Consider the following 17,886-nt stretch of genomic DNA (forward strand, 5'->3'; position numbering starts at 1 on the left):
ATACTTAATGATACTTTAAGGTGCTTTGCTAGATACCAGTGAGAGTGTTCACATTCCTCACTCTGGTTAATCAAGACCTTTACAGAGCCAGAAACAAATATATTTAGATCACGGCTCTGAGAACCAACCTCTGGAATAACTTGCTTAGCAACTAGGTTGTGAGCAAAGAAAGTATATTAATAAGGTAATTGAAGAAAGGGCTTATCCTTCCTTTTCTCTGCCTTTTTCCGTCATCTAACACAAACATGAGAGTCTTTAAGGAAGGAAAGCAATGTTATTTACCCATATCAGTTTCTCAGAGATTGAATTTATGTATAAAAATGCATTCTGATGGAAGGAACTAAGCCATCACTTTATACAATGCCATATTTATACAGTATGACACCAGCAGAGCTCTGCTTTAACAGAGTTTAGCAGCCTTAGTTCCTCACAATACCCTATTTTCAGGTGCTTTTTACTTCAACAAATTTCTGTGTTTTGGCTGAAATTTGCACACCTTGGATTTTTGTCTGGTTGTTCAGCAAAATTTCTTATTGAGCTTTCATGAAAATAATCTAAGACATGCTGGTTTTCTTATATTAAAATTATAACAGAAGTTTGTCTGAGAGTTTGTCCACCCTACATACTGGGAAGCAGAGGCTTTTAACTTGGTACAGAAGGTCCCAGCTAGTTCTGCTGCTGTTTACATGAAAATGCCTATAGGCTTAGTCAATGAAACCAGAAAGGTAAGAGAATTCAGTAGAAATCTGCTGGACTGTGAATCTGCACTGAACACGTCCTGTCCCTGCAAGGTTTCAGTGTATCCAAGGGACTGATGGTGTTCCTGGAGCAGAGAGCAATGCAGCAACTTCATCAAGGGCTGAGCAAAAACTTCCCTAGACTGGCTTCTGCAGACACAGAGTGGGAAGACCCTCTCTTGCATGCTTCTGCTGCTCTCACTGCCAGACCCGCACAGCGTGCAGCTCCTCAGAGCTCATGAAAACAAAAATGTAATAATTCTAGGATGGGAAGGAGCTATTGAGAGAGACTAGGACAGAAGCCAGCTGGAGGATGAGAACTGGAGCGATGACAAAGTATAATGTAGGTGAGTGTTTTTATACAGTAGAGCACATTAGCTTCCACAACCTGCAAACAACATTTCATTTAACATCACCTGTGAAACCTGCTGGGAAAATGTTAGTCACCTCCCAATTCAGTTGCTTGTTTGTACAGCAAATTTAATTCCAGCAATCAAGTTACTCCATTTGCTCAAATGGCAGAGCTATGTGGATCTGCAGCAGGTAGGTATAATCCTCCTCATGATTCTCACAGGTGCTAAAACAGTTTCATGCAAGGGAATCTGGAGGGTTCTCTGGTTTTGTGGGGTGACACAGGAAATGATACACAAAAGGTCTGCATGAACAGAGAGTTTTTAGATGCTTGTGGTCCTCTGAACAGCCATGTGCAGCTTCACACTCTCCACCATGCATGGATGGATTCTCTAGGTAAATGTGCCTGGCTCTGCATGAACTACCTTGGGGCACACCAGCAGAAAGGCAGCACTGCGTGAACGTCATCAAACCATTTCTAAACCTGGTTTGCATGTCTCGGCATCTGGTGTTTCCTGTTCCAGTCCTGGAGTGCAGAGTGAGTTGCACGGCTGAGCAGCAGCCTGAGGAGACCTTGGGTGGCTCCACGCAGAGAAATTTGGTCATATTTGCCTAGTAACCTTCAGCATGTCTATAGCTAGATCTCAGGCCTCTGTTTGCAAACACAGTTAAGCACAGCTGGACATCAGCCTGGAGAAGGCTCCAGGGAGACCTTATAGCAGCCTTCCAGTATCTGAAGGGGGCCTACAAGAAAGCTGGAGAGGGACTTTTTACAAGGGCATGTAGTGATAGGATGAGGGGGAATGGCTTCATACTGGAAGAGGGTAGATTTAGATCAGGTATTAGGAAGAAATTCTTTACTCTGAGGGTGGTAAGGCACTGGACCAGGCTGCCCAGAGAAGTTGTGGATGCCCCAACCCTGGAGGTGTTCAAGGCCAGGTTGGATGGGGCTTTGAGCAACCTGGTCTAGTGGGGGGTGTCCCTGCCTATGGCAGGGGGGTTGGAACTAGATGGTCTTCAAGGTCCCTTCCAACTCTAACCATTTCACGATTCTGTGTATGTGTGGTCTCAGCCGGCAGCAGCGGCAGCAGGACAGGTCACGCACCCTTTGGGCCGGGTCTCTGGAGGACAGCGGTAGCCTGAGCACCAGGGCCAGCGCAAGCGCTCCTCCTCCCTCTGAACGCCCCCTTCCCTTTGTTCTCCCCTCAGCGTCCCTTTCCTTAGCAAACACCTCAGGCCACCTCCCTCCCCTTCATTAAATTCAGCCGCACCGCCGTCTAACATCGCCCTCCTCCTCAGCCTTAGCCTCGTCTGACGACTGTCCGCGCCCCTCATTCCATGAGGACTCGGCCATTTTCGCAGGAGGGCGGCAGGGAGGGAGCGGCCCCGCCGTGAGGAGACCCCGGCCCGCACCAAGGGGCGGGGCGGGGCGGGAAGGTGAGGGCCGCCCCGCCCCGCCCCGCCCCGCCCGCCAAGTATCGCGCGAGATCCTCCCCCCGCTCCCCCCCCCCCCCATCCCCCCTCCCGCCGCCAGACGCCACATCCTGTCGGTGGCAGCGGGGCAGCCGCGGCCATCGCAGCCGCCGCGGGGAGGGGGCCGCTGCTGGGCCGGCCCGGGTGAGTGCGGCGGCTCCTCCTCGTGAGCGGCGCCCCGGGGCGGCCACCCGGAGGGAAGCGTCGGCCGGGAGGCGGGTTCCGGTGAGGGGGCGGCGGGGGCGCGGCCCGGGCGTGGCGGGGATCCGGCGCCGAGGCCGCGCCCGGCGAGCCCCGGCTCCTGGGCCGACTTCTCGGCCGGTTCCCCGCCTGGCCCCGCGGGCGCCGCTTCTCAGGGCGGGGCTGGGAACCGAGCGCCGACAACGGGGCGTTGGGAGCAGCGGTGGCTGCGGGGCCCGGGCGGGAGCGGTGGCCAAACGCACCGCTGCCCGTGGGCGAGGCGGCGCTCCCCGCGACGGGACGGGACGGGACGGGACGCGGCCCCTGCGGGGTATGTGGGGGCGGCCGCGGGCGCTGCCGGGGCGGGAGGGAGGGGGTAACGGGGGGTGCGGTGCGGTCCCGGCGGGAGCTGCCCTGTCTCCCGTGAGGAGGCCGAGTTCGGCCTCGGGGCGGGTGGTCGCGGTCGGGTTGTTTTCGGTTGTTAATTACTCTGTCCTGTCGTTTCCCCGCTCCTGCAGCGTACAGGCTCGAGGAAGAAGGGGTTTAGTAAAATTGCGGTCAGCCAAGATGGGGAAATGCCCAAAGCTGCGCTGAGGAGTCTGATCGTCTGCCTTGCTGCCCGTGTCCCTGCCTTGCGCTGGAGCCGGCACAGGAAGATGTGTGTTTTTATCCCTGTGCAAAGCCGGTCTGTCTAACTACTGAGCAGAGCTATGTGCTGAAGTTGGAGATCCTGACAAAATGGGAGTACTTGCGTTCTCTGCGGCTTGCAGTTTACTTCTGACTCTGGTGCGAGGGCACAGTTTATTCACGTGTGAGCCAATTACTATTTCCAGATGTTCAGGAATGCCTTACAATATGACTTTTTTCCCAAACATCATGGGACACTATGATCAGGACACGGCTGCTCTCAAAATGGAGGTAAGTTCTTCCACTCCTACTGTAGTATGTAAATATAAACACTGTGAAACAACCTTTTTTGTCATTGAGAAATGGTTTGTGCTGAATGACAAGGGAGATAATGTTTAGTGACTAGATGTTTCTTTAAATCTTTTTGGAGTGCACTAGGGCTGCTTGGTTGTATAAGCACTATGTAAGGGAGCTATGGACACCCAGCCCCCCGCCTCACCTTGGATCCTGTATTAGAAGTGGAAGAGGAGTGGGTGTAGCACAGCAATGTGGCTATTCGGAGCTCTTTGGCTGAGCTGATCACATATAGTCCAGGTACCTCACTGATATATACAGAACAATGCTTGAAGTTCTCTGGGGCCATGAGATTCTGGCCTGCCTGAACTCAGGTGATGCAAAAGTAATGTTTAGAAGTTGCTCTTTGTACCTCTCTCAGCTTATGTCTACTAAGGAAAGGTACCTAAACTTATTCTTTGCTCTATTCTCCATTTTGGCTTTTGCATTGTTGTCTTCTGATGGAGATGGATGTTGAAACTTCTGACTGAAAGAGCAATGTTCTTTTTTATTTTTTTAACTGAAAACAAACTTTTTTTTACCTGAACTGTCTAACATATGGCTCCCTTGAGAATATGCCACCTTGTGGAAAGGCTTTGCTGATAGCAATAGCTCTAAAGTGTGAGAGCCTCTCTGGGTGAGAGGCTTGTAAAACAAGTTTTAAACCTGTTTTAATAATGGCTTTTTCAGTGGTAAAAGGAGGGGGAACATCTTAACGCAGGTCTTTCAAAGCTTGCTGTCTTGTGCTGTGCAGAGAGCAAAACAGAAGTGAGTTGAAAATTATGAAGTTTCTGGTTTAAAATAAAAAATTAGAGGTGGTATTGAAGGTGGCTACTATTACTAAAATCTTATTTGCATATTCTTTACTGAGCTTGGAGGAGGAGCTTGGTTCAGTGTGCCAAAACATTTTTTCTTTAGTGTTGTTTGGAATAGTCAGGATTCCCTGTTTGGCCTCTAGCTGCCGGCCTGGAAGGCCTCAGGCTTTGGTCTTACATCATGTTTGCCAGCCCAGTGTAGATGTATGGGAAATTCTGGTATCAAATGTGAAGACACCTGTATTCAAGCAACTGAATTCAACTGCAGATCTCAGATAAATTGTGGGCTTTTAAATTGGAAGGCAGGCTGTAGGCTTCAGTTGTAAACTCTGTTTAGTGCCTCGTCCAGTTGTCATTTGTCAGGAATGCTTTCTACAGCATCTGCCGCTTTATCTCGTCAGGTGTGCTGCTGGTTCTTACTTGGTGTGTCTTAACTACAACTGTTGAGCCAGCTTTTGTCAGTATTCGTGCCTTCCAGTCATGCTGCTGTTACAACAGAGAGACCACAGAGCCATTTTTATTAGTTTGCCATGACTGACTTTTCTGAACTGTCAGTAAGTTATGCATAGTGCATGCCTTCTGCGTGGAGGAAGTTCCTTCTGGAAGGGATTCATGGCTTACCTGTTCTCTCATAGGTACTTCATAAAAACTGTGTGGTAGTGAGAAGTTTGGGTTTTTTTCTTTCTTTTTCCATCCTGTCTCCCTTAATCACCCCTGACTACTGCAATGGTTGATCAGTACTCAGCCAACTGACTGGGTGACTATGTGGAACAACAGTGTCTATTAGGATTTGATTTCCCTACCTTGTTTCATTTGCTTCCTAGTGTCCTGTCATTGCCACTGTCTGGCCTCTAATTTGTTATACCTCACTAGTCTAGTGTTACGCAGACATTTCTAAACTACCTAATGTGTATGCGTGCTGATCTGTCTACCTTTATTTGTGATTCAGCAGTGCTGATTGACTGCTTGGTCAAACTGAATTTTTCAGGCACCTGCTTTACTGGTGAAAGGGTAAGGAAGCTTCCCCCATTCTGTACGTAGCTTGTGTTGAATCTGTTGATAGCAGTTAGATTGGAATTAATATGGTAAGCTTAGGGCAGTTCATTGCTGGGCCTTTTCTCTGAGGGAGACCAGTGCGTACCAATGTCACGCATTTTGGTGTGATTCTACATGGTATTTAGTAATGGCGCCAGTATAGTTAGTTTGTCCATGGTTGACTGCAACAGGGAACCTTCTCAGTATTGTCAAGGGGTTCTGCTTTTTAGGAGACTTGGTGTTACAGCAGAGGAGGAGGAGCTATTAGCTTCTGGAATTGTTTAATTTCACTTTGCAGCCATAAAGAGGCAGAAGGTTGGGAGGTGGAGGAGACTTCTGTGGTTTTAAGAGCTTGAATTTTTCTGTAATTGGTAGTCCAAACTTCGTTCATACCAAAGAAAGAATTTTAATAGTATGCTGGTTAAAGCTTCTTTCTTTTGATCCTTGGTAGGAATGCTTAAAGGCTTTGTTTTTTAATTCCATCTCTCTTCCCCCTCCCTTCCTCACAGCCTGTTCTCAAGACTGGGCATTGTCTTAGGATGTAAACACTGGGTTTGAGATTGAGGCTTGTAGTATTTTCCTCACCGTATCTTAACTGACTTTGAGCAAGCTGCTTAACCATGCAGAGAGGATAGTGGAGAATTTTTCAAGAAATTAAAGTATTTTGTGCAGAAATTACCTTGATGTTTCCTTTTTCCTGCTCCTATACCCTCTGGAAACTTCTTTCTATTACTTATTTGGAGCATTTTCTCCCAGAAAGAACAAAGAATTGCAAGGGAACAAGTCTCTCCCTAAGGTGAAGTTCACTCTCCAAAACAGTGGTAACTCTCTCCCATATCCCACTCTTAAGGCTCTGCACGTGTTCTGCTGTGGGGAGTCTTACAGCCAGAAAAGCTGTGCTTTCTGTCTTCTGGAGTGCTAAGACTTCTGTGCACTTTCTCTGCTTTCTGGAAGGGTGTTAAATTGGCATTTCTGGATCGTGTCTTCATAGTAATCCTCCAGGAGAGGATCATGTGGACCCAGCGTCTCAGGTGGTGGTTGTCTGCCAGGAAACAGCTGTATAATCAGCTGATCTGTGGTCTTACATTTCTGTGTAATTTCAGCTCTTCAAAATAATGTGCTATAAACCAGAACAATTAACTGATTAGAGCAGGAAAAAAAGACTAACTCAGTCTTGTGGCATATGTTATGGGTGTTCTGGCTAGTGATGATAATCCCTCTGGGATCCTATTTTATGCGATGGAAAATACGTAATTTCCAGTTGCTCCCTCCATTTCCCCCCTTTTTTATCTTTATTTTATTCTAAGCTTTTGACTTGGATTGAGTTTAAGCAACTTGACTTTTGCTTTATATTTGGATTAGTTTTGTTTATACAACAAATGGTGATTTTTGGAAAATAAAACCACCAGACTGTGGTGTGTAGTTTTGGTTTTTTGTGTATTAGCTAAACAGTTGGATGACAGTGGAATCTAATTTTTTGCAGATGCTTACAGTATCCGTATCTCAAAGCAGTTTAGCAGTAATGCTGCTCATGTTACTGCTAGCTCAAATGGGGAGGCTAAAGATCTAGGGTTTGTGAGTGAGGAAAATGGATGGATGTAGCAGAACAGCTGGTTCGTTACAGCTGTACTTTAAATAGGTGTAACTCCCCCTCGTGGTCAGCCTCAAAACAAATTCACTTCGAATTCCAAAGTAATTCCTACTTAACTATACTGGAATAGGTTTTCAATATAATGCCTTATTATTATTAAGGCATTATTCCAGCAAGGCATAGAATATTACTGTGTCGTAACTTTTTGTTCATATCTCTTAATCTGTTCTGCTGCAGTTCTGGAATGTGTCTACCATAGGCAAGCCCTTAAGACTTCCTGACCTGGGTAGGATCTACAGGTCTGTAGAAGTAAAAAGACAAAAGGCTTGCCAGTGAGTTTTTAAAGCAGACTATACAAAACACTGGAAAATGTCCCACAGAGAACAATCAAGTACCTCAGAGACTGGAAAATGATTCAGTAGTGAGTTTTCCGTTCAGTTCAGAGTTTGTGACCATGTGCCAGAGAGTGAGTGAGTGTGTGTGTGTGTGTGTGTGTGTGTGTGTGTGTTCAGTGCAATTGGCTGCAGCAGTGGGAGAAACTGTATGAGAACTAGGGTCAGTTTCAACTAACAAACCCAGTTTAAAGTAGATTAAGAAGCTCCTTCAAAAGCTTAATACCGAAGTTCTGTGAGTTAAAATTTGTAATGTAATCAATTAATTTACTTTCACTAAATATAAATTTACGGTTAATTCAATATGAAGATATTTGCAAAAACTGGAAACCTGGTGTTTGGCAAGCTTAAATCAGTGTGTTTGTCTGTATATACACACAGGGAGGAGGAAGCTGTCCACCTTCTGGAGGTTAGGAGTGTTGGGGAAATAAGTGCTGTTTTATGTAGAAGTTTGTTACTGAGTCCTTCTGCAAAATAGCACAGGTGTGAATTTACTGAAACCTCTATAGACAGGCATCCTGTCTCTCCCTCTCACCCCATATGAGCAGTGCTTGGCGTAATATGTGAACCACTGGTACTTGAAGCTTAAATCCCTGCTCTTAAAATTTTGCTAGCTCAGCTTCAATTAGGAAAGCAATTAATATTCTCTATCTGCCTGGAGTTACATTTTTGTCCCTGGTGCTGCCTCAGAGCCTTAGTTGGAGAAATGGTGCAGAGATGTGGACATTGACAATTGAACAAGCACAAGGGGCTCTTTAATTCACATATTTCTTGTAGCATTTCTGCTGTTTCTTTACCGTATATAACTGGTACTAAGGGACAGGGAGGGCTTACACAAAAAGTGGTAAATGTAGCATGCTGTACATCATGCATTATTACTTTGTACAAACTAAGGTAACTTTTGTAGCTTATCAGAAGAAAGTGGTGGTTGTAAAAGATTTTGGTGGTGAAACAGCTAAATTGCTGCTTGTTAAATGGAAGCTGGCAAATGCCAAAGTATTATTTCGTAAACTCTTCATATGGATCAAGGGAAATACAAAACAGTATGGCTGAGTTCTGTGCTGGGTAAGCCTCTAGAAATATAGAACAGTTAGATGTGAATAATTCTGTTTTGAGCATCATCATGTTGCTTGTAGAAAAGCTTTGGCTGAGGGGTCAAAAAACATGAATTGTACACGTCTGTGTCATTTTGTATAATACCATAACAATTTGGGAAGTCTGTTTTAATTTTTTTGTGCTCTGTTGCTCTCAGGTGTTCCAAAGAAACTTAAGTCATCATTAGTTCTTACAGTGGTTCTTACAGCAACACATTCAGAAACCATCTTTGCTGATTCCTGTGGGTACACTAAATTACAGCCACTAAAAAAATGTTTGTTACCTGTAGTACTGAGGCCCTTCATCAAGTGTGATTAGCTTGTGCAGATTGGCTGAAGCCAGACAGCCGAACGTGTGTAATCCTATTACACTGGCTTTAAGCGTATCAGTCATCTGCAAAATCTAATGCGCTTTGTCTGAACAGCATTCCTTGTCTATTTGATTATGTGAATAGTACTGTCTTGCTCCTCGTTCTGAAAGAATACTACTTAGAATGCAAGGGAGGCCAAACTAATGCATGCTTTACAAAGAGAGGTTATTTACCCTACGGTAACTGGGGTTCATTGAGATGGTGCTGTCAGTGTGATTCTCGGAGCCTCATCTTTACCCAAGTTCAGAGGCTATGTCTACACTAGCAAGTAATTTGGTGTTACAGGAGTGGATCACTAGGTGAAGTTGTTAGTACACTTCTTACCTGTCCACTGCATAAGATTAAAGGGTTTTACTCTGGACTAGATTTAGGCCAGTCCTACTTGTGCATGAGGTCTGAAGTTGGCCTATGGAAGGCTGTCTTTCAGATCTTTCCTGGCAGCAGACCTTTCTAGGAAGTACCATGGTATCCTGTTGTTGGTCTTCTGCAGGTTGCTCTCTTTTCCACAGTGCCCTGTCTAGTTTTCATGTGTAGCTGCAACACCTGGTGGTTTGTGAGTCTCATTGCGCAGCCTGCGTCTCTCACCCCATCTTCTCCACACTCGTATTCTAAGTGTGGTCACTGGCTAAACCAAGGCATTGTAGGTGGGGAGTGATGGACTAGTCCGGTGACCGTAGCTTAATCCAGGAGGACATCTGTGAATGGAATCATGCAAGCTTCCATAAAGCTATTTATATAGAGAAGGAAGACATGGACAGAGCTACTGAGTATGGAACTGCTTTACCTTCATCGATAAGAGGCGGTTAGGGAGCGGGAGCTGAGCCCAGACTGGTGGGAACACATCAGCCCTGGAGCTGGGGAAAGCCAGCAGTGGGTACAAAGCTTTCAGATGTAGAAAGGTATATTTGCAGCTGGTATTTGTCCTTACACTTCACCATCATCATGTTCCATTCCAAGATCATCTCCATGTTTTTAAGGAAGTGGCTGTTGCTCTGTGGAACCTTGTGAACCTCACCTGCTCAGTAGCAAATCAGATTAGGGAGGACAAGTCTGATAAGGGTGATGTGGTGACCATGATTTAAAATGTTAGTCTTCATGTTATCTTCCTTCAAATAGTAGACAAGTGTACAAAATTGTGTACCATTGTGTACAGGTGGCGCACACTTTGCTGTCCATGAGTTGTCAAACTGTGTGGGATCAAGCTGTCTTCCTATCAGCTCATATCCAGTATATTGGCCCATGACAGCTCTGTCAACAGCAACTTGATTGTCTTGCAGGCCTTGATGAACCACCAAGGTACATCTGTGGACATCTTTGCAAGGCTTGTGATGCTTATGTCTTCTGCAAATCTAGCCGAAGAATGGAAGAGGATTCTGATGCCTTCTTTCTGAAGAGGGATTTATGGTGTTTGTTTAGGTACCTTCCTGCAACTGTGAGAGATGCTGTTTGTCCACAGTGCTGCATGGGTCTTACGGCTGTATGGAGCCCAGGCCCTTATTGCATGCAGGTGGAGATGGAATGTGAGTTTAGTTTTCCACTTGCAAGATGGATGTGATGATATCTATGCTTTTGTTGATAAGGACCACAAAAAGTGAATGGTCTAGGAAAGGAGTGAGTGGGATAGGAAATGTGGTCAAATGTCAATGCTTTCTTTTCCAGTGTGACAATGCAATAATTAAATATGACAATTTCTAAAACTACTGTTGTATCATCTCTTTAGTTCTCTACCTGGTTCCAAAGGGGAGGGTAGGAGTGTCTGCACCACAAAGCTTGCTGCCTTTTTCTCTCTCTCACTCTGCTGTTGATTCACCAGCCCTGTGGGGCAAACATGGTTGCTTTGTCTCCGGTTGCCTTTTGGGGCCTTTTCTGTGTTTTGTGTGCAGCTGTGACTGCTGCATCACAGTAGTAATTTTCTTGCCAGAGGAAAAAATGCGTATGTCTGCTCTCTTCTTTTGAACTACATAGTGGAGATGAGTGGAGACTTGTTTGCTTTCTGCTTAGCTATTAGAAGAAGGGGAGGTGTGCAGAAGAGCTGTGTAAGCAGCTATTGTAAATGAGGGGAGAGAAACTTGGTATGATACAGAGGCATAGGGGACAGGCCTGGATAATCAGTCTTTGCAGTGCAGAAAGGATGTCCTCTTACCAAAGATATCTGTTCCTTTCCATCCCTGTAGTGAGGCAGACGAGCTCCCTGGGGAAAAAACATCATCATCCATCTTTCCTGTGTTTAAACTTCTGGTGGATCAAGTTATTTTGGAGAATAACCACATCCTTCCCCGTTTGGCCCGTATTGTATTCCCCAGGTGGCCTGCACAATCAGATTTCTTCAGTCCCAGTAATTATTGCCACAGAGCACTTAGTGGCCAAACTCTCCACACATTTATCCTGCATACAAAAATTAAAAGCAGTTTTTCAGAGGGGGACTCTACCCATCCAGCCTCATAATGGCCTAGCAATACCTAATTACGGGACTGCGTGTCCCAGCTCTGTACAGGTTCCCATGAGCTAATGTTCTTGCTAGGAAGGTATGAGGTGCACCATTTTAAGCAAAGCTTGAGAATCCAGCTGGGTGGAGGATCTCTCTGGGGAGTATGCCTGGGGCTACAAACAAAATATTGTATGCTGAAGGTTAACATGGCTCACAGGTCATAAGATGAAAGGGTAGAAGAAAAGGTGGCCTTGAGTTTTTAGAATAGGAGAAATAGGGAAGATAATGGGGGGGAAAGGCACCATGGTCAACAAAAAGAGCACTGTGGGCTAACGATCAGAAAACACTGGCTAATACAGGCAGTGCTAACACAGCTAATACAGACTGGTGCTGGTCTGTGCAGAGATGGTTCAGATGCCTTTGCAGCCACAGAACTGACTTTCTGGCTGTCCTGGTAACTCTGTGATGGTAAAGGGCATTGAATGCTCTGGTGTTCTACTAGTACGAGTATGGCTTGGGTTTAGAAAAGGGGAATTAAGTGTCTTGTGGGTTGTCCCTTCCAGGCTGAGTTGGCAGTGAAAAGGTAAATATCTAACTGCAGATTGTATGGCTTTCTGGCACAGAAATTTCCCTTGCTTTTCTCTGTTGATCTTGTATCACCTTATTTAAAATACTTAAATGCTCAGTGGAACAGGATCCCCACTTTCTCTCCCAGGAAAATACCAGTTGCTGAGCTATTGACTTAAGATTTTTTTATTTTTTAAATTAAGACTGTTTATTTTTTTTTATAGACTGGCACAGGAGGTGTCTGAACATGGATCCTTGAGCATTCTGAGAAGTAGTCTGTTGCATAAACACTGTCTTGGAGTTTGGCGTTAACTGCCTAACTTTTGGAGATACATACAATTTGATTCCTGCTCCCCTTGAGCATTTTATTCTGGCTGTGAGGTTATCTCTGCTTCCTGCATCCTATGAATGTCATTCTCGGGTGCCTCTCTGTGTGGATATCGGATAGGGAAACTGATTTTGAGGACTTTGTGAAGTACCTGGAAGTTAGGCATCACAAGTTTCTGTTTCAATAGCCAGTCCCCTCTGTGGATCTGGCTCTTGATTGCTCTACTTGATGTCATGGAAGACTGACAGAAGATTGCTTGAGAAGATCAATCCTGTCATGACTGAGATTGTCCTGGTTTAGTTTATGTGTGAAGTAGGCAAGGAAGAAAGCATGGTGCAGGGTTACTACTCTGGTAACATGGGTGGTGCTGTTCTGCTCAAGTGCATCTCCACACTCACAAAGACAGGGGGAAAACATGAATCTGGTCTGGCTTTTTTGAATCCAGAGCAATAACAACTCCTGCTGGAATTCCCTTCAAATGAGGAATTTTTCTATAGATAACAGGCAGTCTATCAACAGTATTACTGTTAATCTTTTAAATTTTATTCTACACAAAAAGTTCAGTAATAAATCCATTTGCTCCTATAATACATGGCAAATGCATGAAGAATTTAAGATTATTTTGAGATACTTCTGCTACCACAGTCCAGATGTAATGAAGCTCTGTCTAGACTTCAGATGTTTGAGGGCCCGCAGTATACTTTCCTTCAGTTAACTTGTATTTATCTGTCTTTTATGCTCGGTATAGTATACATGGAGATAAAACCATATATAATTGAAAGCTTTGCATAAATAGTTCAGTTCTGTAATGCTTGGGAAAACTCTCTCGTGTTTGTTTTGGACTGTAAATTGCAGAGGCTGGAATATCTATAATTTAGGTCAAGCTATAATTTAGGGTAGAACCACGAAATGCAGTGAATTTTGCTAATTTTGGAAAGTATTGGAATATTTGTACTTTAGTTTGTTTCAGAATAACTTCTTAGTGAGATGTAATATTCCTGTTTATATTGCTTCTAACCTTTCTTATAATTACGAAATATAGGGATATATGTATTTTTATTTTGTATTTAAGAAATACTTAACAGGAAAACATGGAACTAAGTAGTTTTACTACAGAAACAAATTCTGTAGTTTCTAGTTAATGCAAACAGTCCAGAGCCCATAGAATTAAAAAGCAGAATAGCCTGCTTTTTGTTTCTGTGTATGTGTTTGTGTATACTGGCAACTGCAAGTTTAGTGCCCGGTTGTGGTGGCAGAGTGGCTTTTGGTTTTGTTTTGCTTTTTTAAAGTAAGTGAGCTCTGGCTGCCCTGCTGACCTCCAGAAACCTTTCCCCACATGCCTTACCATGGTTGGATTTCTCATTGATAGACCCATCGACGTTGAACAGCTGGTATGAAGGTTCACAACTGAGTATATATTTAAGTATATCACATATATAGGGGTAGGGATGAACAATGGTGAAGAGTTTGCAAATAAACTCGTGATTTTCTTGCAAACTTATTGAATGTTTAGATGATGAGTAATTCAGCTCATTGAGCAGTTGAACTGAGGCCTGGCTAGTTTAGCTTGAGGTGGGTGATGAGGGTCTGACTCCGTGTGCACTGCACTGCACGGGCATCTGACTGATGGCCAGTCAGTCCCTGAGCCACTGGAGTTTACAGCGCAGTGTTTTTAACATCAACTGCTATCTGACTTTGCCTTCTAAATTATGATGCTTCAGCAGCTCCCACACATGTATGGCTGTGGGAAGAGCAGTTCAGCTTGTCAGCTCTGGCAAGTTAAGCTGTCCCCACACTTTGCTCAGAGCCCTTAAATAACTTGTTGCCATTGGAAGTCCAAGTGCATGCATTGTCTTTGCTGCCCAGCTGAAGGACCTAGACGAAAGCTTATATCTTTGCAAACATGTTCCATTGCAGAACAGCATTGTTTGGTCTACTTGCTTTTTACTCATTTTTCTTTCTTTCTTTCTCACCCCTGCTACCCACCCCTTCCCACCTCCTTCCCCCCCCCCCCGTACCCTGGGCTCTTTGAACTCTAGATTGTCCTTGAGTAGGAAACTTAAAGTATTTGTGTCTTTTAAACTGCTGGGGTAACCTGATTTCTACTCTGATAAAAGATTTCATTCTTATCTCTGTAAGCACTAGACTGATAACAGCTCATAAAATGTTTTTTTAAGTGTAAAATTGAACGTGATATTATTTGCCTTAATTCTGTCTTAAAAGCTGTAGAAAGTAACGCTGCTTTGTTTGAGAGCAGCTTATTTTAATAGGTGAAAGTCATGTGCTTTCAATGGTTTTCTTTTCTTTCTGTCAAATTACTATGCACTGATGATGCATATTAAATTTGTATATATTTCATATCTAAAACTTGTTATTCTTTATCAGTGAATTTTAGTCATGAAAAACTTTTGTCTTACAGGAGTTATCCATATAATTTTGACTGAGGTTAGAAAATACAGATTATGACTGATACTTGCTGCTGGCAGCAATAGTCGATTATTACCCGCGGCTCAGGTAGTGACTTGAGAGTATTTGCTCCCCCCTTCCCCGCAAGTCAATAGCATATTAGTTTATACCATCTTCATTATTAGTTTAAAGGGTGATTGACATTGCACTAAAGTTCATAAGCTGCACCCATGTTTCTGTTTTGCAGCTCTGCTGTTGAAGTAGCAGCTTCTAGCAGACGTGTATCAACAAGACACTGACAGTTAAACTACTTTATCCTCCTGAGTTTCTAAATCCTTATGTACCAGCTTAACAGTGTCTTTAACTTGCCTTTGATCTAAATCCGTCAATATAGCATCCAACTGGAAGAACCTAGTCTTTTCTCAACATCGCTTCGAATCTAATCAAACTTGAAAATTTCGTCCTTCATTTAGCTTCGTGTGTTAGGACATTTATTTATTGTGACTTAATTAATTGTGCATGAATTAGGAGTCAGAGTTTCTTGGCAGCTGATTCACTATGGCCATGAGCAAATTACCACCCTTGCCAGCCCATCTGGGAGTTGTATGAAGGCATTAATCTCTCTGGTATGATGCTAATCTTGTTGCATCCAGTTGAGAATAGCTCTACTGAAACAGTAGTGTAGGATTAAATCAACCATGCCATACTTGTTTCACTGTTTTTTAATTTAAACATATTATCATTATAAAAATGGCTACAGATACCGTGAAGATTAATTGTTAGTGTAGCTCTGAGTGTAAAGAGTAATTACTGCCTATATTCTTTTGAGACTATTTTTATACACCATGGTTGACAGTGGCCGTATTTCCTGCATATCACATATCAAAGTATATCTGTAAATTATATTGTGTTTAGGTGTTGAGGTTGTACTTTAATTTTATAATGACACTTAATGGACGGCAGTTGTGTTTGAGTCTGGTGCTGTAAATCATGAATCATTATTAATTAATCATTAAGGTGAGGTGTTATTTCCTGTAAAGCAGGTAAATAAGTTAATGAATAACAATGTGTATCTTTAATACACATAGGAATCTGGGGTACACAGTGTAGTATGATTGTAGAAATTGAGACTTAAGCCCATGTTCACTTCCATGATTGACACACAGAGTTATGTAAGTGACAAGGCTGTAATGTTGCTTTAGGTCACGAGATTAGTATCAAATCATGAAACGGGTACCACTGCTTAACAGTGAGACAGCTGGTGTCTCACTGCTTAACTTAGTTAACCTAGTTAACACTGAGGTTAACTAAATTAAATGTTTTAACTTGGAGAGTAGGTTGTTACTGCCATAAATAACTGGCTCAGATGGCTGAACAAAGGCTTTGATTCTGTGTATATCCCGGCAATTCAAGATATTTCCTGTCTCTTACAATTAAGGTTTACCATAGCTGATTATAACAAAGACCTCGATATTTTGATCCACCATTTTATATATTATTTAAATATTTCAGTGACATTAATCAGCAGAGTACAGGAGAACATTTTCACTTACTTGTTTTGACATCCCAACCCTAGAGACATCTGCTCATCTCTGGTAATACTTTTCTCTAGGATAAAACTGAAATGAGGTAGGACAGAGCATCTGCACTGTCTGCCAGGAATAATGAGCTTGCTTCTGGTTTTGTTTTGCATGTGTAAGCCCGCTAAGCGCAAAACTGAGAAGCATGCTAAGTGTGAGATTCACATACAGTTCTAGGTTGCAATTTACTTGTTGGTGAAGCATTTTTGAGTGTGTTTGCACCTAGTCATTAATTCTGTACTCTGCACCATTTGTTTTCACTCATCTTAGTTGTGTTATTGTTTGTAGGACCACACCATAACTGAATTTCTAAGATAGTCTGGCTTTTTGCCTCTGGATAAAATATATCATAGACACACTTTGTAAAGAATCTAGGATTTACTTAGTAAGGTGTTTTGTTTAGTGAAGAGGATGTTCTTCTCACTGACTAGTGATGCTTTACTCCCTTGGATTGTTTGACTGTACTCACAGTCCACAGTGGGTACCTGTATGCTTCACGGGGTTCAGTTCAGACCATTTTGCACTGAGAGGTTTCTGTACAGGGCACATGCCCCTCTCATACTCTGCACTGACAACACAGTGGAAAGTTTTGCATTATACAGCCCTCAGTTCTTCGCCGCTATTGCTTAAGGTTCTAGATTCACCAGCTTTGTGAATCTGTGGGTTCAATCTTGGACTTGGGTGTCAAGGCATCAACACATGCATGTGTGCAGGTTCCCCAGCTAACCACTTGGGTAGAAAATGGTTGGTGGTTGGGACACCCATGATCTGGATAACACAGCCTTGAAGCAACCAATTCATACTCTCAGTGAGCTTGTGATCTCGGTTTTACACTTTTTGCTTACACACTATCCAGCAGGAGGAGCAAATACTTTGGGTTTGGTGGAATTTTGCTTTTATGGTCTGTCAGGAAATGCAGACCTATTATTTTCTATAATGAAACATTTCCAAATTGGCTAGCTGGAAGTGAAGCCCACATTTAAAGATACATAATTGTTAGCAGAGTTCCAGGCGCAATTTGTGACCTTTTTTGCTGTTCTTAAAAGGTAAAAGTAGGCAGTTTCTGAAAATAAATCTGTATTTTACAAATCCTATTTGTGTCTGGTTGAGGCAAAGTTTTACATTTCATAGTTTTCTGGTTGAGGGAAATCACTGCCTGTAAAATCTATTGAAGTTTTTTTTTGATGGACTTAACTTTGTTGAAAGGGGTGGTTCAGCCTGCATATTATACTTCAGTTTTCAAAAAAGGCTTTTAAAAACCTATGTTTTTAAAGAAACTATGCTGGTAACCCAAGAGGAACTTTCTTTTCCAATGCCTAACTAAAGAACAAGAAGAAAAGTAGGAATGAACAAATGTTTTCTAACAAAGTAGGGTATTAAATCATTAGCTGATAGTTTGGTCCTATAGCAAGTAAATGACTGGGTACTGAAACCTTCGACACACAACTAACTCATAAATGACCTGGAAGAGGCATGGATAGTGAATTTGCTAAGAAAAAAAAAAAAGACGACTAAAGAATTGCAGTAAGGTCTTGTGATAGATGCAATTGGACAATAAAATGGTAGGTGAGATTTAGG

At 43.2% G+C, this 17,886-nt stretch overlaps 1 protein-coding gene across 1 annotated transcript in view; it reads left to right on the forward strand.

Annotated features, from left to right (window-relative positions):
• Positions 1-2,643: 2,643 nt before the first annotated feature.
• The window catches only part of FZD6 (frizzled class receptor 6), a 28,790-nt gene continuing 13,547 nt past the window's right edge, over positions 2,644-17,886 (forward strand). Inside the window, exons 1-2 of the mRNA XM_082499552.1 lie at positions 2,644-2,705; positions 3,260-3,659. Coding sequence (XP_082355678.1) covers positions 3,480-3,659 — 180 coding nt within the window. The 5' untranslated portion in view covers positions 2,644-2,705; positions 3,260-3,479. The remainder of the gene's footprint in view (positions 2,706-3,259; positions 3,660-17,886) is intronic.

This window comes from Vanellus vanellus, assembly GCF_965231255.1.
Source record: "Vanellus vanellus genome assembly, chromosome: 2".
In the NCBI taxonomy this organism is placed as follows: domain Eukaryota; kingdom Metazoa; phylum Chordata; class Aves; order Charadriiformes; family Charadriidae; genus Vanellus; species Vanellus vanellus.